The 24033-nt window shown below is 56.8% G+C and overlaps 1 protein-coding gene across 3 annotated transcripts in view; it reads right to left on the minus strand.

Annotated features, from left to right (window-relative positions):
* The window catches only part of LOC131260872 (twitchin), a 33283-nt gene that overhangs the window by 1370 nt on the left and 7880 nt on the right, over positions 1-24033 (minus strand). For 2 of the 3 annotated variants that reach the window (XM_058262712.1, XM_058262711.1), the window contains exons 10-25: positions 23943-24033; positions 23757-23876; positions 23407-23445; positions 22065-22215; positions 21431-21804; positions 21173-21298; positions 20404-21100; positions 19946-20299; positions 18402-19811; positions 17870-18172; positions 16677-17570; positions 15664-16554; positions 12806-15469; positions 12447-12728; positions 12070-12375; positions 21-11999 (exon numbers count right to left, since the gene is read on the minus strand). The exon at positions 23943-24033 is cut by the window's right edge and continues 161 nt beyond it. In XM_058262712.1, the coding sequence (XP_058118695.1) occupies positions 21-11999; positions 12070-12375; positions 12447-12728; positions 12806-15469; positions 15664-16554; positions 16677-17570; positions 17870-18172; positions 18402-19811; positions 19946-20299; positions 20404-21100; positions 21173-21298; positions 21431-21804; positions 22065-22215; positions 23407-23445; positions 23757-23876; positions 23943-24033 (20681 nt within the window). Of the gene's footprint in view, positions 1-20; positions 12000-12069; positions 12376-12446; positions 12729-12805; positions 15470-15663; positions 16555-16676; positions 17571-17869; positions 18173-18401; positions 19812-19945; positions 20300-20403; positions 21101-21172; positions 21299-21430; positions 21805-22064; positions 22216-23406; positions 23446-23756; positions 23877-23933 lie in introns of all 3 variants that reach the window. The other variant, XM_058262713.1, reaches the window with a different exon arrangement.

Here is a 24033-nt window from a genome sequence, read left to right on the forward strand (position 1 = left end):
ATTCAACAATCAGTACTTACGCATCAGTTCGCGAGTGGAATTCCTCGATCGTGCTTCATTCGTTGGGGCTCCCAGGCGAGACGCCGAGGAGGACGTGGTCTTGGCGGGTTCCGGTTTCTTGATGGTGGGTTTCTTCAGCTCCTGCTTCAGCGCCTGGTGCTGCTCGGCGCGGTGATCCTCGACAATCACCACGCAGCTCGTTTCGGCCTTACCCAGTGGGTTAACCGCGACACACTTGTACTCGCCCGAGTCTTCCACCTTCGTGTCGATGATCTCCATCGTCACCACACCGTCGGTGTGCGACATCGTGTACTCGTACTTGCTCAGCTCGCGGCCATTCTTGTACCATTTGACCGACGGCATCGGCTTGCCGGTGACGCAGCACAGCAGCTTGCAGGTATCGCGCAGCTGCATAACACGTGGTCGCAGGGCGAACGTGAACGATGGTGCCGAGTCGGCCTCCTCCTGCCAGTACGGGCGTGGACTTGGCTCGCGCTTGCGGATCGTCAGCGTTTCCGGCTTGTAGATCGGGACCTGCTTGGACATCGGGTGCACGTTCAGGAAGATCACTTCCTCGCGCGCACCGTAGTGATTCTCCGCGCGGATAATGTACTCGCCCCGGTCGTCCAGCTTGACGCGGTTGATGATGAAGTAGTAGTCGTCGCCGGCGTACCGCTTCATGAACTTCACCGATTGCTTCAGCTCCTGGTTGTTGTGGTACCAGGTGAGCACCGGCGTCGCCACACCGATCACGCGGCAGTAGAACTTGCAGCTTTGACCCTCGTAGCAGAACGCCGACTGCGGTCGGATAACGAAGCGTGGTGCCGCCTGTCGGCGATCGACAGACGTTTCGTGAATCTTGTACTTCTGGATCAGCAGCTTGCGCAGGGCCGAGTATTCCGACAGACGACCCAGCGGCAGCACGAACGACGCCCAGTTCTCGTACTTGCGACGAATCAGGTCGCGGATATGCTTGTATCGCTCGATCGAGATGATCGAGGTCGAGCTGTTGTACGTATCGCTCAACCAAGCGTGCATCAGACACTCGTGCGCCGTCATGCGCTTCTCGGTGGTCTTAACCAACAGCCGGCGGATGAAGTCCTTGCATTCCTCCGACACACCGCGGAACGCCACCTCGTCAAACTCCCACGTGCCCTGCTTGATGTTCTTCAGCGTATCGATGTCGGTCTCGCCGGCGAACGGCGACAGACCGCTAACCAGCACGTACGCCAACACACCCACGGCCCACATGTCCGTGTAGAAGCCGACCGGCTCGCGCTCCACAATCTCCGGTGCGGCAAACTCGGCCGTGCCGGTCGAAATCTTGACCATCTCGTTCGGGTTGAGCTTGGTCGCCAGACCGAAGTCGATCAGCTTCACCTGGTTGGTGTTGCGCGTCTGGCACATCACGTTCTCCGGCTTGATGTCCAGATGGATGATGTTCTTCTCGTGCATATACTTGACCGCCTCGCAGATCTGCTTCATGTACTCGATGATCTCCTGCTCGCACATACGGTAGCCCTCGGTGGTGATGCGCTCGAACAGCTCGCCACCGGACAGGAATTCGTAGATCAGAACCATCTCGTCCTCGTCCTCGAAGGCGTCGTGCAGGTGGATCAGCTTGCGGTGATGCAGCTGGTTCATGATGTCGATCTCGCGACGGATCAGCTCCCGCTCGGCGTTCGTCGACACCGGGATGAACTTGGCGGCGAACACGTTGCCCGTCTTGCGCTCGCGGCAACGGTGCACCACACCGAACGCACCCGTACCGATCTCCTCCAGGATCTCGTACTGATCGTACACGCTCTTGTTGGAGATCTCGACCGGTTTCGGATGATACTTGGAGTACACATCGAACACGTAGTCGTCGTAGTCGCCGATCGCCTCCTTCTTGCCACGCTTCGGCTTGCCGTTTTCGTCCAGCTCGTACTTGACGCGCTTGGCCGGCTTGATGCCGAGGTCCTTCAGGCTGATCAGATCCGTCTGGTCCGACGGTTCCGATCGGCCGTACACGTTCTCCGCGAACACGCGGAACTCGTACTGATGACCCGGCGACAGGTGCGGGATGATCAGCTGGTTGAACCGGGTCGTGCCGGCACGGATCCAAGTCGACAGCGGTACCTCGCGCTTCTCCACGATGTAGTTGGTGATGCTTGCGCCTCCATCCCACGACGGTGGCAGCCAGCTCAGCGTCACGTGATCCAGTCCAACCTGGTCGACGGTGAGGTTGCGCGGTTTGTCCGGTCGGTCGCTGATCTGAATCTTGATCTCGGCCGTATCCTGGCCCAGCTCGTTCTCGATCGTGATCGTGTAGGTGCCCGAATCCAGCTGCGAACCATCGCGGATGGTCAGCACCGTGTGGCGTTCGCGCGTCTCGATGTGATAGTGGCTGCCCGACTCGATCTGTTCGCCCTTCAGCGTCCAGTGGCAACGCGGTTTCGGGAAACCGGTGAACGGAATCTTGATCTCGATGTTCTCGCCATTGTCGAAGAACGCCGTATCGCGGAATCGCGGTGGAACGTTCAACTTCGGTGGCGACTTGATGATCAACGATGCCTTGGTCGATCGTACGCCACCACGGTTGGCGGCGCGACAAGTGTACTCGTCCGCATCCTCGCCAAAGACATCGTTGATGGCCAGATGGTGCGTATCGCCGTCGCTGTACATATGGTAGCGAGAACCAGAGCAGATCTCGCGTGCACCCTTGTGCCAGGTGATACGAGGCTTCGGTACACCGGTAATCTTGCACACAAACTCCACGCCGCGGTTCTGGATGCAGGTGAGCGTGTTCAGTGGCTTCACGACCTCCGGTGGTTTCACCACATCCGGATCGACCACCTTCACCAGCTGCGATGCCTTCGAGAACTCCGACACGCCGATCTCGTTCTGGGCTGCCACGCGGAACTCGTAGTGACGGCCCTCGACAAGGTTGGCGCAGTTGATCGTGCAGATCACGCACAACGTCGTGTTGACGCGTTGCCAGGTATCCGTGTCCTGTTCGCGCTTCTCGATCCAGTAGCCCTGGATGCGGGCACCACCATCCGACACCGGCTTCTCCCACTCGAGGTTCACAAAGTCGCCACCCACCTCGTGGATGATCGGAACTCCCGGAGCGGACGGAAGGTCGTACGGGCCGCGGGCCTTGATCGGGTCCACACCCTCCAGTGCCGGGCCGATACCGTTTTCGTTGACAGCGGACACACGGAACAGGTACTCCGAGCCCTCGATCAATCCCTTGATGATCAGCTGCGATTCCTTCACGTAGTTGGACACGATCAACCAGTGCGGCGACTTGATGTCGCGACGCTCCACGATGTAGTGCGTAACCTTGCGGCCACCGTCGGATGCCGGCGGTTTCCACGAGACTGTGCACATGTTTTTGGTGACGTGGCTGACCAGCAGCGGACCAGTCGGTGGTCCAGGTAGGCCAGTGACGTGCACATTGACGTTGCACGATACACTGCCACTGTCGTTCTTGAAGTTCACCAGATACACACCCTTGTCCGTGTCCAGCACGTCGCGAATGTAGATGACGGCATAGTCATCGAACACCGTGTACTTAATGTGGTCGGTTTCGATCAGCTTCTCACGATCCTTCGAGATGTTAACCTCCATCGGCTGGTCGCCGTGGAAGCCGAGCTTGATCTTCGCGTTGTCGCCCTTCACCAGGTACACGTCCGACGGGATGTTAACCAGCTTCGGCGGCACACCGATCTTCAATGCACCGGTCGTGTGGATCACACCCACAAAGTTCAACGCCTCGCACGTGTAGTCGCCCTCGTCGCGGTACGTCACGTTCGAGATGTGCAGCGAGAACACACCGTTCTTGCTCTCCAGCGCAAACTGGCCACCGTGCGTGATCTCCTTGCCGTTGCGCAACCAGCGACAGGTCGGTTCCGGTTTGCCGTGCGCTTCGCACGTCAGCTCCACCGACTTGCCCAGCGGCACCAGGTTGAACTTCAGACGCTTCACCCATTCCGGCTTCTCCGTATCGAGCTGCTCGCCGATGCGCACCGAGCGGGTTTCGGGCGACGGTGGCGACACGCCGTAGTTGTTGACGGCGTACGCGCGGAACTCGTACACGCCACCCTCCATCAGGTTCGTCACGGTCAGCTCCGTCACCGGGATGTTGTTCTCGTTGCACTTCACCCACCGGGCGCCTCCGATGTCCCGGCGCTCGACGTAGTAGCCGAGGATGCGCGAGCCACCGTCGCTGGCCGGTGTGGTCCAGCTGAGATCGACGAAGCTCTTGCCCACCTTGACGACGGCCGGTGCACCCGGTGCCGACGGTGGCGTGATCTTGCCGTGAATCTTGAACCTCTTCGACGACGCCGACGGTTTGCTGACACCCGCGGCGTTCTGAGCGCGCACGCGGAACTCGTACTCGCGGCCAGGCAGCAGATTGTACACCTGGTAGCTGGTATCCTTGATGAGGAAGTTGTTGGTGTTCCAGGTGCTGTCGGTCACATCGCGGTACTCGAATCGGTAGCCCTGGATGCGCGAACCACCGTCCATAAGTGGACGCTCCCAGGTAACGGTGACATAGTTTGCGTCCCAATCCGACACGCGCGGTGGATTCGGTGGGTCCGGCACGGTGAACGGATAGCGGGCGATTATCGGCTCCTCCAGAATGAGCGGGTCGCTCACACCGTACTGGTTCTCGGCGCGCACGCGGAAGTTGTACGGCTTGTTCGCCTCCATGCCCATGTTGTCGTAGTGAGTGCTGCGCACGAAACTGCTTGCCTTGGTCCAGTAGCCCAGCGGTTCGAAGCGCTCCACGATGTAGTTGGTGATCGGGCTGCCACCGTCGTCCAGTGGCGTCTTCCAGGACAGCGTACACGACTCGGGCGTGATTTCGGACACCTCGAGCGGTCCGATCGGTGGCGACGGTTTGTCGACGACCAGCACGCGGCACGACGCCGTATCCTTGCCAACGCAGTTCACCAAGTGGATCGTGTAGCTGCCCGAATCGATACGCTTCGAGTTGTCGTTCTTGAAGATCGCCTCCGTGTCGTTGACCGACAGTTCGATGCGATCGTTGCGCGACACCTCGTTGCCGTTCACCATCCAAATGGCGTCCGGCCTTGGTGTCGCCGTGTACGGCACGATGATCTTGAATGGATCGCGTGCGATCACCAGAATATCGCGCATGCCAATGTCCGAGGTGATCTTGGGCGCGGTGAACGCCGCACTCACCATGATCGGATCGGACGGGTTGCTGTACGGGCTGGTGCCTGCGGCATTGACCGCCGCCACGCGGAACACGTACTCGTGGTTCTCCGACAGTCCCGATACCTTGCACATCAGATCCTTCAGTGTGCCCTGCTGCACCTTCGACCAATGGCCCTCGGTGGCCAGCTTCTTCTCGACGATGTAGTGCGTAATCGGTGAACCACCGTTGCTGGCCGGCTTCGTCCAGCTGATGGTGATCGTATCCTCCGTCGTTTCGACACGCGTCGGCGTTCCCGGCTGCGACGGAGGGTCGAACGGATGCTTGGCCACGATCGAGTCGGCCTGGGCCGGCTCCGACAGACCGTACTTGTTCTCGGCGTACACGCGGAAGTCGTACAGCTGGTTCAGACGCAGGTTGCGAATCTTCAGGTACGTGGTCGTGCAGTAGCTGCTCACCTTCGTCCAGGCGTTCGAGTTCTTGTCCTTCTTCTCCACCACGTAGTTCGTCACCGGGGAACCACCGTCATCCAGTGGAGCGTTCCAGCAGAGCACCAGGTGCTCGCCACCGTACGACTCGACGGCGATGTTCTCCGGGCGGCTCGGACGATCGAGCACCTTCACGTTGCACGTGGCAATATCGTAGCCGGACGGGTTCTTCAGCATCAAACGGTACTGCTTGGTATCGGCACGGACACTCTTCACCACCACAATGCTGGCCGCCTCGTCCGTCAGCTGAGTGTGGAAACGCTTGTCGCGATCGTCCAGCAGCTCCTCGTTGACGAACCACGTCGATACCGGTTTCGGGAACGCCGTGTACGGCACGTGAATGTTGAAGTCCTCACCCGCGCGCACGGTGATGTCGCGCACGTTGCGCAGATCCATCATCGGCTTGTTCGGCTGCTCCTGCAGCGACACCGAAATGCTCGGACGAGACGGGTCCGACGAGCCAATGTCGTTGACTGCAATCAATCGGAACTGGTACTCCTTGCCTTCCTCCAGGTTCTCCACGCGGTACGACTGGTCCGGAATCAGATCGGCAAGTGAGTTTGAGTCCACCCACTTTTCGTCGTCCTTCAGACGGTACTGCACCAGGTAGCCCTTGATCTTCTCCTTCGCGTCCCGTCGGAGCGTGCGCCACGACAGATTGACGCTGTTGCGCGAGATCTTGTCGATCGACGGTGGGTCCGGCTGGTTCGGGCGCTTGCGCTGGTGCGAGGCGGTGATCGGGTCGGTCGGTTCGCTTGGCTTGCTCACGCCGACCTCGTTCACCGTCTTGACGCGGAACTCGTAGCGGAAGCCTTCCATCAGGTCCGGGATGGTGTAGGTCGTGTTCGTAGTCGGGTAGTTGTTCACCTGCACCCACTCGCCAGTACCACGCTCGCGCTTCTCCACCAGATAGCCAACGATCGGGCGTGTCTGGACGCGCGGTGGCTTCCAGGCGATGGTGCACGAGCTTGGCGTGTAGTCGGTGACGGTCGGCTTGTCGACCGTCTCTGGTGGGTCGGGGCTCTTTGGCGAGATTGGCTTGCTCTCGGTGGGCTCCGATGCACCGTAGATGTTCTCCGCACGCACGCGGAACACATACTCGTGGTTCTCGTTCAGGTGCTTCACCGTGTGCGAACATCTTGGTACCGTTCCGTAGACCATCTTCCAGTTGTCAGACGGGAACTCCTTGTACTCGATGCTGTAGCCGGTGATCTCCGAGCCACCATCATCCGACGGTGCGTCCCAGTTGAGCGTAACGCTGTCCTGAGTCGTCTCGAGACCGGACACGTACTTCGGTGGCTGCGGTCGGTCGACGACGATCACTTCGAACTCCTTGACGTCCTCGCCGTACTGGTTCGATGCGCGAACCTTGTACGTGCCCGAGTCGTTGCGGTTGCTGTTATCCACCCGGAACACCGTCTGCTCCATGTTGGTGTCGATCGAGACACGCGACGTCTCCGGTACCTTGTTGCCACCGCGGAACCATTCGACGGTCGGTAGCGGAGCTCCGACCAGCGGGATGGTCAGCACAATCGGTTCGCCAGCGCGTACCTTGATCGTGCGCTTGCTGAAGCTGTCCGTGTTGAGCGACGGCGCCTGCTGCATCGGGCGAGCCCAACACTTCACCGACGAGTCGCTCGGATTGCCCTGGCCGGCCTGGTTGACTGCCGACACGCGGTACTCGTACTGGTGACCCTTGATCACGCCCGTATCCGTGTACTCGATGTTCGGCACCGGGTACTTGTTCGCCTGGATCCAGCGACCGGTGGCCAGATCGCGACGCTCGACAATGTAGCCCGAGATGCGCGATCCACCATCGCTGATCGGTGGCTTCCAGCTGAGTGTGATCTGATCGTAACCGCTGTCGATGATGTCCGGCTTCGTTGGCGGTCCAGGCGCAACGAATTGGTCCTTCGCCACGACCGGGTGCGCACTCATCAGTCCATCCGAGCGTCCCTGCAGGTTCTCCGCCATCACACGGAACTCGTACTTGTTGCCCTTGTTCAGGCGTGGCACAACAGTGTGCGTGTACTTCGGGCTGACATAGGCCACGGCCGGCACCCAACCGCCACCGTGCGTGAGGTCCTTCTTCTCCACCACGTAGCCGGTAAGCTCCGAGCCGCCATTGTCGAGCGGTGGCTTCCAGGAGATGGTCACGCTCTTCTCGGTGATCTCCTCGTACACCGTCGGACCCTGCGGTGGATCCGGACGATCGAGCACGGTCAGGTTGAAGCTGCCCTCATCCTGTCCGCTCGAGTTGCTGATCACCAGCTTGTACGTGCCAGAATCACCCCGGTTGCAGTTAACCGTGTGAACGATCGTATGATGGCCAAGCGCCGTCATCGTCGTACGGTTGTCCGTCTTGACGGGCTTTCCGTTCAGCGTCCATTCGACCTCCGGCACCGGTTCGCCGGTGAAGTTGATGTCCAGATGGAAGATCAGTCCCGCCTTCACCACCATGTCGCGCATCGGCGTCACGATCTTCGGTGCGATGAAGCGCGAGCGCGTCAGTACCGCATCCGAAGCATCGGACGGTTCCGACTCGCCGGCCGCATTAACCGCGATGACACGGAACTCGTACTCCGTCTCGGTGGCCAGATCCGGGATCTGCAGGTCCCGCTTGATTCCGGGCACGCGTCCCGCATTGCTCCAGTACGGGCTGTCCTTTTCCTTCTTCTGGATGATGTACTCGGTGATCGCCGCTCCACCGTCCGACTTCGGTGGGTTCCACTGGATCGTGACCGAGTTGGCGTCCCAGTCGCGCACCTCCGGCTTCGGCGGTTGCGATGGTTCTTCGTAGTCGTTCTTCGCCACGATCGGATGCGAGCAGTCGAGTGGCTCCGATTCGCCGATCTCGTTGACCGCCTTCACGCGGAACGAGTAGCGCTTGTTGTGAATCAAGCGCGAAATCTCGTTCACCAGCGATGTACTCATGCCGGCGTTGGTCCAGGTGCCACGCGACATATCCATCTTCTCGATAACGTAGTGCGTGATCGGACTGCCACCGTCGTCCTTCGGCAGCTTCCATTCCAATCGGCAGCCCTCCGTGGTGATGTTGCTGATCTTCAGCGGGCCCTCCGGTGGCGATGGTTTGTCCAGCACCGTCACATTGGCCGACGCCGAGAACTCACCGCATTCGTTCTTCACGATCAGTGTGTACATGCCAGTGTCGTCGCGCACCGAGAACGGAATCTCGAGCGACACCTCGTTGTTGTACACCTCGCGAATGACGCGCTGCGACTCGGGGATGACAGCACCGTTGCGCTTCCAGACGGCCGTCACCTGTGGCGACGCCTCCACCGAGATGTTGTAGGCAATCTTCTTGCCCACCGGCACCACCAGGTCCTTCAGGGCGTTCTTGTTGAAGTGCGGTGGCACGAAGCGCGACTTGCACACCACCGGATCGGACGGTTCGCTCGGGTCGCTTACGCCCGCCTTGTTGACGGCGCACACGCGGAACTCGTACTCCTCGTCCTTGGTCAGCTCCTTGATCTTGGCGGACGGTTTATACAGCTCGGTGAACTCACCAGCAAACTTCCAGTCGCCATAGCGTGGGCGCTTTTCGACGATGTAGCTCGTAATCGGTGCGCCACCATCCTTCTTCGGGATGGTCCACTCCAGATCGACGTGATCGTCGCTCCAGTCCACGACCAGCGGTTTGCCCGGTTTGTCCGGCTTGTTGTACGGGTCCTTCGCCGTGATCGGTTGCGAGGTCACCAGCGGAGTCGACTCACCCTGCTTGTTAACCGCACGCACGCGGAACTGGTACGAATGGCCCTCGATCAGATTGTCCGGGCGGATCTTGGTGGAGATGGTTTCTCCCACCGGCACCCAGCGTAGCTGATCCGTGTCCAGCTTCTCGACGACGTAGTGCATGATTTCGGAACCACCGTCGTCCTTCGGCGGGCGCCACATCAGCGTCACGCCCGTCTTCGAGAGGTTCTCGAAGCGGATCGGTCCCTCGGGCGGAGCCGGCACATCCAGGATGGTTACGTTCACGTTGGCAATGTCGATGCCGTTCTTGTTCTTGGCCGTGAGCGTGTAAACACCGCTGTCCGCGCGCTTCACGTCGATCACCCGCAGCTTCGTGCGGTAGTTCTCGTACACCACCTTGATGCGATCGGTGTTGATGATCATGTTGTCCTTGTGTGACCATTCCTTGGCCGGCACTGGCTCGCCACTGACCGGGACATCGAACTCGAACGTCAGACCTGCTCGGATCTTCACGTTCGACAGATGGTTGCGATCGATCTTCGGCGGCTGGTTCTTGCTGCGCGCGATGTGCGACTCCGTCGGTCTGCTCGGTTCACCCTCTCCCGCGCGGTTGATGGCACGCACGCGGAACTGGTATGCCGTTCCCTCGATCAGGTCCGGCACAACGGCGCTTGTTGCATTGCCATCCGGCACCTCCACCGCCTTCTCCCAGTCGCTCGAGTACTTGCCAAGCTTCTCGATGACGTAGCCAGTGATCGGCGAACCGCCGTCGTTCTCCGGGGTCTTCCATTCCAGCTCGACATAGTCCTTGTCGTAGTCCTTGATGGCGACCTGCTCCGGGCGATCCGGCGCGCGGTATGGGTTCTTCGCCAGCACCGAATTGCCCATGCTCAGCGGCTCCGACTTGCCCATCTTGTTGGCGGCGCGCACGCGGAACTTGTACGTGTGGCCCTCGATGAGCCCGTCGATCTCGGCACGGCAACGCGGGCCACCCGAGTCTCCGGCGTACGACCAGGTACCCTTCACCTCGTCCAGCTTCTCGATGATGTAGTTGTCGATCGGCAGACCACCATCGTCCGATGGTGGGCGCCACTCCAGCACGGCCGTGTTGGCCGTAATCTCGACCACCTTCAGGGGACCTCCCGGAGGGCTTGGCACATCCAGCACTGTCACCTGCACGGTCGCCGTATCCTTGCCGTTCTCGTTCTCCGCGTCCAGCTGGTAGGTGCCGCTTTCCTCGCGCGTCGCCGATCGGATGGTCAGCTTGGTGTTGTAATCGTAGTTCTGGATCTTGTACCGATCCGTTGGCTTGATCTCGCGCTTGCTGATCGACCATCTCGTCGTCGGCATCGGTTCGCCGGTTACCTTCACATCGAACACCACGTTGTTTCCGGCCTTGATGCGCACCTCCACCAGGTTGGTGCGATCGATCTTCGGCGGCTGGTTGCGCGGCTTGCAAATGATCGGTGGCGTCGCATTGCTCGGGTCGCTCGGTCCAGCATCGTTGACGGCGCGGACACGGAACTCGTACTTTTGTCCTTCGAGCAAATCAGGAACGGTGGCCGCAGTTGCGTCTGCCGGCACCGCCATCTTGCGCTCCCACTCGCCATACTTGTCCTTCACCTCGATAACGTAGCCCGTGACCGGAGAGCCACCGTCGCTAACCGGCGGCTGCCAAGCCAGCTTGACAAAGTCCGGACCCCAGTCGGTGGCCTTGCAGTCCCGCGGGGCCGACGGTTCGTCGAACGGATTCTTCGCGATAAAGTCTCCGGCCATTTCTAGCGGCTTCGATTCGCCCTCCGCGTTGATGGCGCTCACGCGGAACTTGTACTTCTTGCCGTCCTGCAGACCACCGATGTCGGCGTTCGTCTCGACGGCCCTGGCATGCGGCACCCAGGCCTTTACGTCGTCGTCGAACCGCTCGATCTGGTAGTACTCGATGTCGCAGCCACCGTCGTCCTTCGGGCGCTTCCACTTCAGCTTGCACGACTCCTTCGTGATGTCGGAAGGCGTCAGCGGACCCTCCGGTGGACCCGGCTTGTCGGTAACGGTCACCTGCACCAGCACATGGTCGCGACCAGACGAGTTGGTTGCGGTGATCTCATAATCTCCCGAGTCTCCACGGTTCGCCGGACGAAGGATAAACTTAGAGTTGTAATCGGTGTTCAGGATCTCCAGGCGACGGTCACCACCGGTAACGATGGCCTTATTGACACGCCATTCGCACTTCGGTGCCGGTTCGCCGGTAACGACCACATCGAACTTCAGCATCGATCCTGCCGAAATCGATAGATCGCGAATCGTGCGACGATCGATCTTTGGCGGGGCGAAGCGTGGCTTTGCAGTGAACGTGCGGCTCGAATCGGATGGATCCGACTGTCCAGCCTTGTTGACAGCGATCACACGGAACTGATACTCATTACCTTCCACCAGACCACCAACGGTGGCCGTCGGGTTGGGCGAGCTCGTCTCGATGGCCTTCTCCCAGATAGGACTGTACTTATCCTTCTTTTCGATGATGTAGCCAGTGATCGGGCTGCCACCGTTATCCGGCTCGGGCCACTTGAGTACGGCATGGTTTTCCGACCAGTCGACAACCGTTGGTGCGCTGGGAGTGTCGGGAACAGCTGTGGATTTAATAGTACGGATTCGTTAGTTTAAAGCTCAGATCAAACACACTTGTCCAAGAACACTTACAGAAGCTATCCTTTGCGACAACTGTTCCAGCGGTTTCCAGCGGCTCCGACTCGCCCTCGGGATTTACGGCCTTCACGCGGAACTTGTACCGATGTCCAGGCACCAGCCCGTCGACCGGGAACTCCGTTAGCGGACCGTCGGTTTTGCCAGCGTTCATCCAGATACCGTTGTCTGGGTCGAACTTTTCGATCACATAGTGGTCGATCGGTACGCCACCATCGTCCTTCGGTTTCTTCCATTCCAGCTTGCAGCTATCCTTGGTCATATCCTTGACTTCCAGCGGTCCTTCCGGAGCGGCAGGCTTGGCTGTAATAATTTCAATTAAAACGTATATAAAACGTATTCCATAACAGTCAGATTGCAACGGTCATACTTACATCTAACAGTAACAGTGATTTCCACCTGATCGCTGCCGAACTTATTGGTCGCCTTGATGACGTACTTGCCCGAATCACGACGATCCGGGTTCTGATTGGCGAACTTGCTGTTGTACGGCACGTTATCAATCGTGCGAGTCGTAGTGACCGTAACCATACGATCGTTGATCGTCCAGTCAACATCCGGGGCAGGTTCGCCCGAAATCTTCACGTCAAAGCCAAACGGTTCACCAACTGCCACACTCAAGTTTCTCAAATTGCGGCGATCGATCTTCGGAGGAACTGTACAGGGAAATTAAAATCAGTTTTAGATGCGTAAAGTTGTATCCATCACCCTTCCTCTTGAAACCAAAACTTACGTTTACGAGGTTTGGCAGTGATCGGTTTGCTGTGATCGCTCCATGCACCTGGGCCGGCCTCATTGACGGCACGCACCTTGAATTCGTAGACCTCGCCCTCGTTCAGCTCCGTCACCTTAGCCTCGCACTTGTTGCCAAGCACCTCGGCGCACTTGATCCACTTGATCGTGCCATAGACGCGCTTCTCGACGATGTACTTCGTGATCGGAGAGCCACCATCGGTCATCGGTGGGGTCCAGCGAAGCTCGATAAAGTTCTTGTCCCAGTCGTATGCCTCAGGCGTTCCCGGCTTGCCAGGTTCGTCGAACGGATTCTTCGCCGTCATGTAGGTGTCGGTGGCTAACGGCTCCGATACACCCTCATCGTTCACAGCCGACACGCGGAACAGATACTCCTGGCCCGGTTCTAGGTTAGCCACGTCCATGTGGGTGTCGTGTGTACGACCGACCGGCAGCCAACGCTGCGTCTCCTTGTCGAACTTCTCCACGTTGTAGTACTCGATCGGTACGCCACCATCGTCTAGCGGTGGGTTCCACTTGAGCGAGCAACCCTCCTTGTGCACGTTCGACACCTTCAGAGGGCCTTCCGGTGCAGTCGGTTTGTCCAGCACCGTCACCGTGAGCTGAGCCTCGTCGTAGCCCGACGCGTTCTCCGCCTTGATCTCGTAGGTTCCACCGTGAGCGCGAGTGATGTTGCTGATGCTCAGCTTCGCGCGGTAGTCCTCGAACTCGACACGTACATCTGGGGTATCCTTCTCGACGCGTGCCTTGTTCAACAGCCAGTACTTCGTCGGGGCCGGTTCGCCACTGATCTTGCAGTCCAACCGCAGCGACTGGCCACCCTTGAGTGTAATGTTCTTCAGCGTAGTCCGGTCGATGCGTGGCGGTGCGAAGCGATCCTTCACCGTCACCGGATCGGACAGTGGTGAGTACGGGCTATGACCACCTTTGTTCACTGCCTTGACACGGAACTGATACGTGGTACCCTCGAACAGGTCCATCACCTTCGCCTTCGTGACGGGACCATCGGTTTCCATCGCCTTCTGCCACTTGGTGCTGTTCACGTCCTTCTTCTCGATGATATACTTCTGGATTGGCGCATTGCCATCGCTGTCCGGTTCCTTCCATTCCAGCATGACAAACTTGCGCGACCAGTCCATCGGTTTCGGCTTGCCCGGAGCACTCGGTGCGTCGTACGGGTTCTTGGCCTTGATGCTCGTGTCCGTCTCGAGCGGCTCCGACTCTCCCTCGCTGTTGACGGCCTTCACGCGCAACATGTACTCCTTACCCTCCTGCAGTCCGGTAACGTCCGCCTCGGGGAAGCGAGTTTCGCATACCTGAATCCAGCGGCCACTGTCCACGTCCATACGCTCGACAATGTACGCTTGAATCGGTTCACCGCCATCATCCTCCGGCGGCAGCCAGTTCAGCTTGCAGCCATCGGCCGTCACGTCCGACACCTTCAGCGGGCCGAGACATTTGGACGGTTTGGCCAACACGACCAACTCCAGATCAACCGTATCCGTACCGGAATCGTTCTTTGCCGTAATCTTGTAGGTGCCGGCGTCGGAACGCTTCAAGTTGCGAATCACCAGGTTCGTCTTGTAGTCCTCGTTGTCCAGCTTGATGCGATCGTCCTCCTTGCCGTCGACCAGCTTGCCCTTGAACTCCCAGGTCACCTTCGGTGCCGGTTCACCGGTCACGTCGGCTTCCACGTTCAACAGCTGGCCACTGCGCAGCACCTTCTTGTCCAGGTTCTTGCGGTCGATCTTCGGCGCAAGGAAGCGCATCTTCGCCACCACCGAGTCCGAGATGTCGCTCGGCTCCGACTGGCCGGCCTTGTTAACCGCCACAATACGGAACTCGTACTCGTGACCCTCCTCCACGTCCTCCACCGTACCGCGGGTACGATCGCCCTTCACCGTAGCCGCATCTTGCCACTTGCGCGATGCCTTGTCTCGCTTCTGGATAATGTACTCCGAAATTGGAGCCCCACCATCCGACTTCGGTGCGGCCCACTCCAGCTCGACAAAGTCCTTGCTCCAGTTCGTGGGCTTCGGGCGGCCTGGCTTGCTCGGCACACTGTACGGATCCTTCGCGATGATGGTCGTCTCCATCTCCAGCGGTTCGCTGTCGCCCTCCTTGTTGAAGGCCTTCACGCGGAACTTGTACTGCTTGCCCTCCTGCAGGCCCGAAATGTTCGCCTCCGGTGTGGAGCTCTGTCCGCACGGGATCCATTGTCCGGTGAGTGGGTCGAGCTTCTCGATTTCGTATCCTTCGATCGGCATACCACCATCGTCCAGTGGCGGCTTCCACTTCAGCTTGCAACCATGCTTGTGGATGTCGGATGCCTCCAGCGGTCCCTCGGGAGTACCCGGCTTGCTGAGAATGCAGATCTCCACCTCGGCACGATCTTCACCCTGCGAGTTCGTGGCAACGATCGTATACTTGCCCGTCAAATTACGTCGACCGCGCATGATGAAGAACTTGGTGTTGTAGTCCACGTTGTCGATCTTGTAGTCGGCATCGGTGGCGATCTCCTTTTCGCCATGGAACCACTTCACCGTCGGTGCCGGCTCACCCTCGATATCGATGTCGTACTGCACCGACAGACCAGCCTTGATCGTAATCGGATTCAAGTTGGTACGATCGATACGTGGGCGCACTGTGGAGAGAAATTAAAACAAATGAGCTCCCATCCTCAAACAGTGTTTATATTTCACTTTCTCTCTTCATGTTTCTAATCAACAAGACACAAGAAAGAGACGCTACTTAATACCAGACGCCACAAAAGACGAATCATTATCACACCGGGAGGCGTACGATTTATGTTTGTTAATGACCAAGAGTTATACTTACGGTAACGATGCTTCACGGTATGGAAATTGGTCGGGTCAGAAGCCTCACCAGTTCCGGCCTTATTGATAGCACTGACGCGGAACTGATAAACACGCTTCTCAGGCAGATCTCCCACCTTCGCCCGACACTCTGGCGAGGAGGTGGTGAGAGCAGGCTCCCACTTCGTTTCACCCTTTTCTTTCTTTTCAATAAAGTATCCGGTGATGGCAGCGCCACCATCCGAGGTCGGACGCTTCCACTCCAGCGTAGCCGACTGGTTATCCCAGTCGGCGATGACCAGATCCATCGGTGCCTTCGGCACGTCGAACGGATTCTTTGCCACGATGTACTCTTCCGTTTCCAGTGGTTCCGATTCGCCCTCGTCGTTGATCGCCTTCACGCGGAACTTGTAGTGCTGGCCCTCCTGCAGTCCGGTCACGTCAAACTCCTCGGCATCGGCCGGAGCCTTTCCGATCGGTACCCAGCGGCCCACCTTCTGGTCGAACTTCTGCAGCTCGTAGCCCGTGATCGGTTTGCCACCATCGTCGTCCGGCTTCTTCCACTTCAGCTTGCAACCGTTCTTCGTCACATCCTTAACCTCCAGCGGGCCCTTCGGACGGCTCGGGCTCGAGAGGATGGTGATTTCCACCTCCGCCTCGTCCTGGCCGTGTTCGTTCTTGGCCTGAATCTTGTACACACCGCTGTGTTTGCGCAAGCTGTCCTTCAGCGTGAACTTGGTGTTGTAGTCCTTGTTGATGATCTCGTAGTTTGCATCGCCCAGGATTGGCTTGTCCTTCACGATCCAGGTGATTTCCGGCTCCGGTTCACCCTTCACGTTCACATCGTAGTGCACCATCTTGCCGGCGCGGATAACAATCGGCTTCAAGTTCGTACGATCGATACGTGGTTTCACTGTGGAAATGAGGAACCAACCGGATCACCGGTTGGATAGTTGATGGTCAATGTTGTTCCTTATCCGTACCTGTGGAGAGATGTTGCGGCCGGTAGCCACAAGAGCAGCCTAGCATACTTACGTGCACGATGCTTCACTATATGCGACTTCGTTGGATCCGACTCGGGCGAACGACCCGCCTTGTTGACCGCCACAATACGGAACTGGCACTCGGTGTTCTCCTTAAGGTTCTCAACCGTAGCCGCCGTCTCACCGCCGTCCACTTCGCTCACGTCCTCCCAATCCTTGAAGCGATCCTTCTTCTGGATAATGTACTTCTGGATCGGCGCTCCACCATCGGACTTCGGAGCAGCCCACTTCAGTTTGACCGACTTGTCGTCGTAGTCCACAATTTCTGGCGTGCCCGGTTTCCACGGTTCATCGTACGGGTTCTTCGCGACAACCTCGTCCGACTCCAGCGGCTCTCCGTCACCCTCGGCGTTGACACCGATCACACGGAACTTGTACGTTGCGCCCTCGTCCAGGCCGGTAATGTCCGCTTCCAGGATTTCGGGACCGCCCGTCACCGTACCGCAGCGGACCCACTTGCCGTTGCGGTTCTTCAGCTTCTCGATCTTGTACTCCAAGATCGGGCTGCCACCGTCGTCGGCCGGTTTCTTCCACTTCAGCTTCAGTCCCTTCTTGGTGACGTTCGAGATTTCCAGCTTGCCCTGCGGTCGGCCTGGCGAGCCCAGCACAACCAGCTCGACCGTTTCCTCGTCCTTGCCGTTCACGTTCTTGGCCAGGATCTTGTACTTGCCGGTGTCGGCGCGCTTCGCCTCCTTGATCGAGAAGTTCGAGTGGTAGTTACCGTTCTCGATCTTGATATTTTCGCTGTCCGACAGCGGAATGTCATCACGCCAGCTCCAGATGATCTCCGGTTCCGGTTCACCCTTGACGTCGACCGACCAGATCATCGACTTGCCGGCCTTGATCGTAATATTCTTAAGGTTCGTGCGATCAATGCGAGGTTTCACTGTATGATTGGTTTGTTTTCGTTTTCAGGATTCATAGTGGGAATGGAAGGAACACAGAAACGGTTTGTTTCGTACAAAAATGTTAGTAACTGTACGTGTAGTATATAAAATGACCATTTGACAGACCGCGATGATATCAGGTGAGCAAAACTTTTCGTACCGAGTCGTACCGCGTACAAGTGACAACGACACGACCTTGACAGCTTATCAACTACACACAGTTCACACATAAATGCAACAGGATGTATAGAAAACAATAAATAAAGGCGTAGTGGTACAGGAAACACACGAAACTTACGGTTCTTATGCTTGACGGTGTGGTTATCGCTCGGCTCGGAAGCCTTCGATGCGCCACCCTTGTTGACGGCCCGCACGCGGAACTGATAGACCACCTTCTCCTTCAGCCCGTGGACCTTGCCGACGCAGTCGTCGTTCTCCGTCTTCGCACACTCCGTCCAGTCGGTGAGGAACTTGTTCTTACACTCGATGACGTAGTGCGTGATCGGGCGTCCACCGTCCTTTTCGGGCTTCTCCCACTTCAGCTCCACGAAGTCAACTCCATAGTCGTCGACCATCGGCTTACCAGGAGCTTCCGGAGGATCTGTTCGTAACGATGGACGATGGAAGGAAGGAAGCAGAAAACAAACGTACGTCACAAAACCAAACCCCTAGCGGTATCCCATCGACAGTGGCATCTTCAACTATATCAATTTTGGTACTTTGAATCAGACTGCAGTGTAAGTTGATGGCCAGTGAAGGGATATATGTATATAGGATCATAAACAACCGACAGACAGACAGACAGACAGATGGACCCAACACGATCTTACCATAAGGATTGACCGTCTTTACGGCCAACAGTGTCTCCAGAGGCGTCGATTCACCCTCCTTGTTGTATGCCTTCACGCGGAATTCGAACTTGCGGCCCTTCTGCAGGTGCTGGAAGTCGAAGGTCAGCTGGTCGGCACCACACTCGCCCGCCTGCAGCCACGTGCCATTCTCGACATCCATCTTCTCCAGCAGGTAGCCCGTCAGCGGGCAACCGCCGGTATCTTCTGGCGGTTGCCAGCTAATCACCACATGGTTCGCTCGCGCCTTCTCGATCTTGAGCGGCCCAATGGGTTGCGTCGGTACGTCCAGCACCAGTACCTTGCCGATGGTAACGAACTCTCCGCTGCTGTTCTTCAGCCGCAGCTTGTAATCGCCCGAATCAGCGCGCACCGCATGGCGCACCTGAAGCGTCGTGGAGTAGCTTTCCACGTCAATCGTTTTTCGTTTTTCGGAGTCGCAAATCACCAAAATGTTGTCCTTCTCCCAGACTACCTCCGGTTCGGGTTCACCACCGTATTGCAGGTAGTAGCGAATCGTTTGACCCTTCTTCAGCGTGATGGGTTGCAAGCCTTCACCCTCGATGAACGGTTTCACGTACCGATCGCGGATCTTCAGCGGCTCCGTACTGTTGCTCGGTTTACTTGCACCACCCTGGTTGACAGCCTTTACGCGGAACTCAAACGTTTCGCCCTCCTTTAGGCCGCGCAACGTCAGACTGAGCTGGTTCGGGGTCACGTCTTCATACAACTTCCAGTTGGCCGCCGTGTACGGCTTGTACTCGACCATGTAGCTCGTGATCGGGGCGCCACCGTCCGACTTTGGCACCTTCCACCGCAGGTCGACAAAGTCCTTGTCCCAGTCGGCAATCTCTAGGTCGCGCGGTGGATCCGGCTCGGTCCACGGGTCCTTGGCAATGATGTCGTTCTCCATCGCGCAGTACTCCGACTCGCCCATCTTGTTAATGGCTTTCACGCGGAACTTGTAGTGCCGTCCGGAGACCAGATCGTTGCAATTAAACTTGCACTGGTCACCCGGCGTGTCACCGATCACGTCCCAGCCGGATCGCTTGAACACATCCTGCCGCTCGACGACATACTTTTCCAACGGTGCACCACCGTCGTTCTCTGGCGGTTTCCATTTGACCACGCACTTGGTCTGATAGATACCGGTGCAGCCGAGATCCTGCGGAGGCTGCGGTTTGTCCTGGAAGACAATGTTAGTGGTATGCTCTTCTGTACCGGTAGCGTTCTGCAGTTCAATCTTAAACTCGCCCGAATCTTTGAATTCGGTCTTCTTGAACTTCAGCACGACCTTGTCGTTCTCTACAACTATATCAATGTCATCCGGTGACACCGGTTTACCATCTTTGTACACCTTGGCAACGACCTTCGACTGGCGCGACTCACCGGCTGCGTCAAGGAAGATAATATACAATTCACGGTTTTTATTCAAAGTAACACCAGACCGACGAACGGATGTGTCCCAATAGTGGACATCATTTCACTAGCAAACATAAACACATCTAGCGAACCAGCGTACTTACTTGTGAATGGTACCTCCAGTACCTTCTCCACCTTAGCCGGGGTCTCCACCTTCGGTGGGACCTCAAACTTGGGCTTCGTTTCCTTCTTGTTGATCTTCAGCGTGCACTTGCTCGTCAGTGGACCACATTCGCAGCGAATCTCACCGGCGTCGGTCAACTCGAGCTTGTTGAACACAAGCTGGTGCGTACCGTCACCATTGTTGATGATGTCGATACGGCCGTCCTTCTTCAGCTCGGTGTCGCCCAAGAAGAACGCCACATCGGCCTCCTCGTCCTGCACCTGGATGTCCAGCACCAGCTTCTCTGTCTCGTTGCCAACCGTATCGCTCAGCTTCTTCATGAACTTGTTCGGTCCTGGTCGGTAAAAAGAAAAAAAACGCATAAGTACACATTAGACGAACGTCACTAGCGCTCGAATGCATGCCAAAAACAGGCCGCTGTTTCTGCGGGTCGCTTACGTTTGACGAAAATTTCCGCCTCCGTCTTGTCGGCGTTGCTGACGCAACGGTACATGCCGCTGTCCGTCTTGGCAACATCCTTCAGTATCAGCTTGTGCTTGCGACCGTCCTTCACGATCTGCACCTTGTCGCTCTCGACGATCTTCTCATCGCCCTTGAACCACTCTACCTTGCCCAGGACGTGGTCGAGCTCGCAGGCCAGCGTGACCGTGTCCTTCACGAACAGCTGCTGGCTCTTGAGCACCTTCGTGAACTTGTAGTTGTACTCCAGGATCTTCAGCTTCGTTTCCGTCTTATCTGTCTGCTTCTCGATCTGACAGCGGTACGAGTCGGCATCATCCAGCGTGCAGTTCTTGATGATCAGTGTTACTGTGCCGTTCAGATCCTTGCCGATGACGTACTTATCGTTGTTCTCCAGCTTCGTCTCGCCCTTGTACCAGCCGATCGGTGCGAGCGAGTTATCGACAGCGCACTCGAGCGTGCAGTCGTGTGTCAAGAATCCCTTTTCGGCCTTCTTGAGGTTCTTGGTAAACTTGTACACCGGGTCGGCCTCCTCGACGGTGAGGTACGCGAAACACGAGATACCCGCAATTTCCAACGTGTACTTGCCAGCGTCCTCCACCTTCGGGTTCATGATAATACAGGAGTAGTTGTCACCCTCGCACTTGAACTTATACTTGGAGCCCGTGAAGATTTCCTTCAAGAGAAATAAAGTTCGGATGGTTGATGAACAATCCAGCACCCATCAGCACCGCCTGCCCGCACTTACATCCTTTCGTAGCATCCACTTCGCCTTGGAGTTAGGTTTGGTGAAGGTAGCCTCAAATACTACCTTCTTTTCTTTACCTTCCTTGCAGGTGATATCGACCAAAGGCTTCGAGAAGGTGTCTTGTTTCTGCGAATGGAAAAGTCGACGAGTTAGAACGGTGTAACCATACGATCACCAGTAACCATCATTAGTACACATGATACGCATTATTAACACAAATGAGTAGGATGGGTCAGTTAGCAAACAGAGAACACATACTCGTTCCACTTTCTTCAGCTGCGGCTTCGGTTTTTCAACCTCCTTGAGGTCGCCCCAGTCGGGATCCTTCTCCTGGTTGCCCCATTTGGCGTACTTGCGCTTCTTCAGCATGGCACGGAAGTCCATGCCGCTGGAGTCCGACACGTACAGCTGCACGTCGGCGCTATCCTCACCGTGCGCGTTCGAGACGACCACTTTGTACTTGCCCTCATCGTTGGGCTTCACCTTGCGAATGCAGAGCGTAATGGTGTTGCTTTCGCCATCGGTGTGATGCTTGTAGCGACCAGCGTCCACCAGCTCGGTAATGCCCTTGAAGAACTTCCAGGTCGGCGCAGGGTTACCTTCGACCTGCACCGAAATGTAACCAGTTTGATCTGCAATCAAACACATACGGAGTTGTACTCGCAGGAAATCGGTGAAGAAGAAACGCAAATCCATCCGGATGCAAAAGCAAAAGCAGTGAAGCAGTGTCCAATTTCAGCTGTTTTTTTTTCTCGAAAAAAAAAACAAAATGGCACTCGATGCACTACACTTCGATGCACTTGGTCGACTCATGGCTGACCGTTGGTGGTGCACTACAGTGGGCAGGCTAATGCAATTAGTGGCGCAGCTAGTAACGTTGACCGTATCAAACCTTCCACTGCTGAGTAGCTCTCCTGGAAGTCCACGATGATGGCTGCCTTTCCGTCCTCGCCGATCGCTCGCAACGGTGTCGACGGTAGGTTGATCTTTTCATCCATATCTTGAATGCTCGGACGACGTACATCGATTGATGGTCGTCGCTTCTGCAGGGCGCCAGTTGTGCATGATATTTGATATTTATAATCGCACCGCCGTCAGCAGAACCCCAGACGCACATCCACCATCGCAATTATCCGTTTTGTTCCATACCATACGTACATACATACAGACACACAAACACATACACAAACATACATCGATGATAGCATACAGAGACACACATACAAGGCGATCGAGATTAGAAGGGAAGAAAGAGAGATGTTCGATATTAATATTGATATTTTATACACCAACGATAGTGATTGGATATGCGACGCTATTCTACGCCAAAGGAAAAATCATCCCAATTCCCCCTCCCAGCGATGCATCACGTAAGGCATGTTCGGAAAATCATACCACTCAAACACACAGCCGCAACCCGAGCACAGCTCGTATGTCAGTGATCAATTTTCTTAATCCACCACCGCCAAATGGTCAGCTTGTACTTCCTCTCAACCCTTTGGCTTCCTCTTACGATGTGTGGTCATAAATCATCTCTAGAAATCGACGGCCAGCCTCGGCTATCGGGGGGTGCACCGCGGGAGGCGGGAGGAAGCGTGCACTAATGCAAACGGCAACGGTGGGGGAAAGAATATCCCAACTTCCGAAAGCCAAAGAGCAAACCCGATTCGGCCAAGGCAATAATCGAATTTCCCGCTATTTTTGCAAATTAGAGAAGAAAAACAACGTCCCCGGCCGACACCGCGGGGTTCGGGAAATTCAAGAAACACTTTCCGCGGGAAGATTCATCGGCGAACCGACGGAATTCGCCTCGCCAACGGGGGGGTCTATTTTTATCCCCACCGATCCGACCGCCAGCTCGAAGAGCTCAATCACCGCGTGATCGACGGTGGATCGGCGGTGGAGCGGCGGTGGGAAGTAGTAGTGCCTCGCGAAAAATGTAGCAGGTAAGTTGTTGGCCGTGGAGGAAAACATATTGATCATTTACCACTGGCTAGTAGCAGCGATCCGATCTCGAATACGATCGAACGTACACTTTATGAACGGGTTTCGGAATGGATGCCACCATGTAACGCATGTAACGCTGGGTAATGGTCCACCTGCGCGGCGCAGCTTGCACGAACACAATCTTCAGTAGGCGAGTTAGCATTTTGAGTGAACGGTACGACAGTTTGGCCACCACGGGGAGCGCCAACGTTGGGCTTCCATTGAAACGCCAACAGTCGTATATTCACCTTTCGTTCGTCGATTACTTCACCGGGCCTTAGTTTGGACTATGCCATAGCGATACCATTTCACGACACCATCGACGGCGACGAAGGCGAAGACGAGCAACGAGGACAAGTAACGAGAAGAGTAGAACTGTTAGGAACACAAATTCAATCGTTTCAGGGAGTCGAAACGGCAACATATCTAGCTCGAAGCTCCGCGAGTTCGCGCGAGCTCTGATCCTAGCCACAATCGATGTACAAGGGAAAGGTCTTATTGAGTAAATAGAACCATGAAGTACACTACAGAGTATAAGCACGCAGAGGTCAGTAAAACCAGTACCAGAATGACAGCTAGGGGCCGCACTTGTACTCACATCGTCGTTGATCAGTAAACTTGGGCGACGATCGTCCATGAACGAACCACGACGACTGCCCTTATCACGGATGATTTCGATGCTTGGAGCTTCCAGTCCTTTTTGGGCTGGGGCAGGTTCCTAGAATTGAGCCAAAGTTAGTCTCTACATCCTAGCGTATACTAATCGCAGCAATACTCCGCTCACCTCCTTGATCTTCGGAATAGACCCTCGGCGATCTTCTTCGACTTTGATTTGGATTTTCTCCTCCTTCTTCGTTTCGACTTTCTTCGCTTCT

The sequence above is a fragment of the Anopheles coustani genome, chromosome 3, assembly GCF_943734705.1.
Source record: "Anopheles coustani chromosome 3, idAnoCousDA_361_x.2, whole genome shotgun sequence".
Taxonomy (NCBI): Eukaryota; Metazoa; Arthropoda; class Insecta; order Diptera; family Culicidae; genus Anopheles; species Anopheles coustani.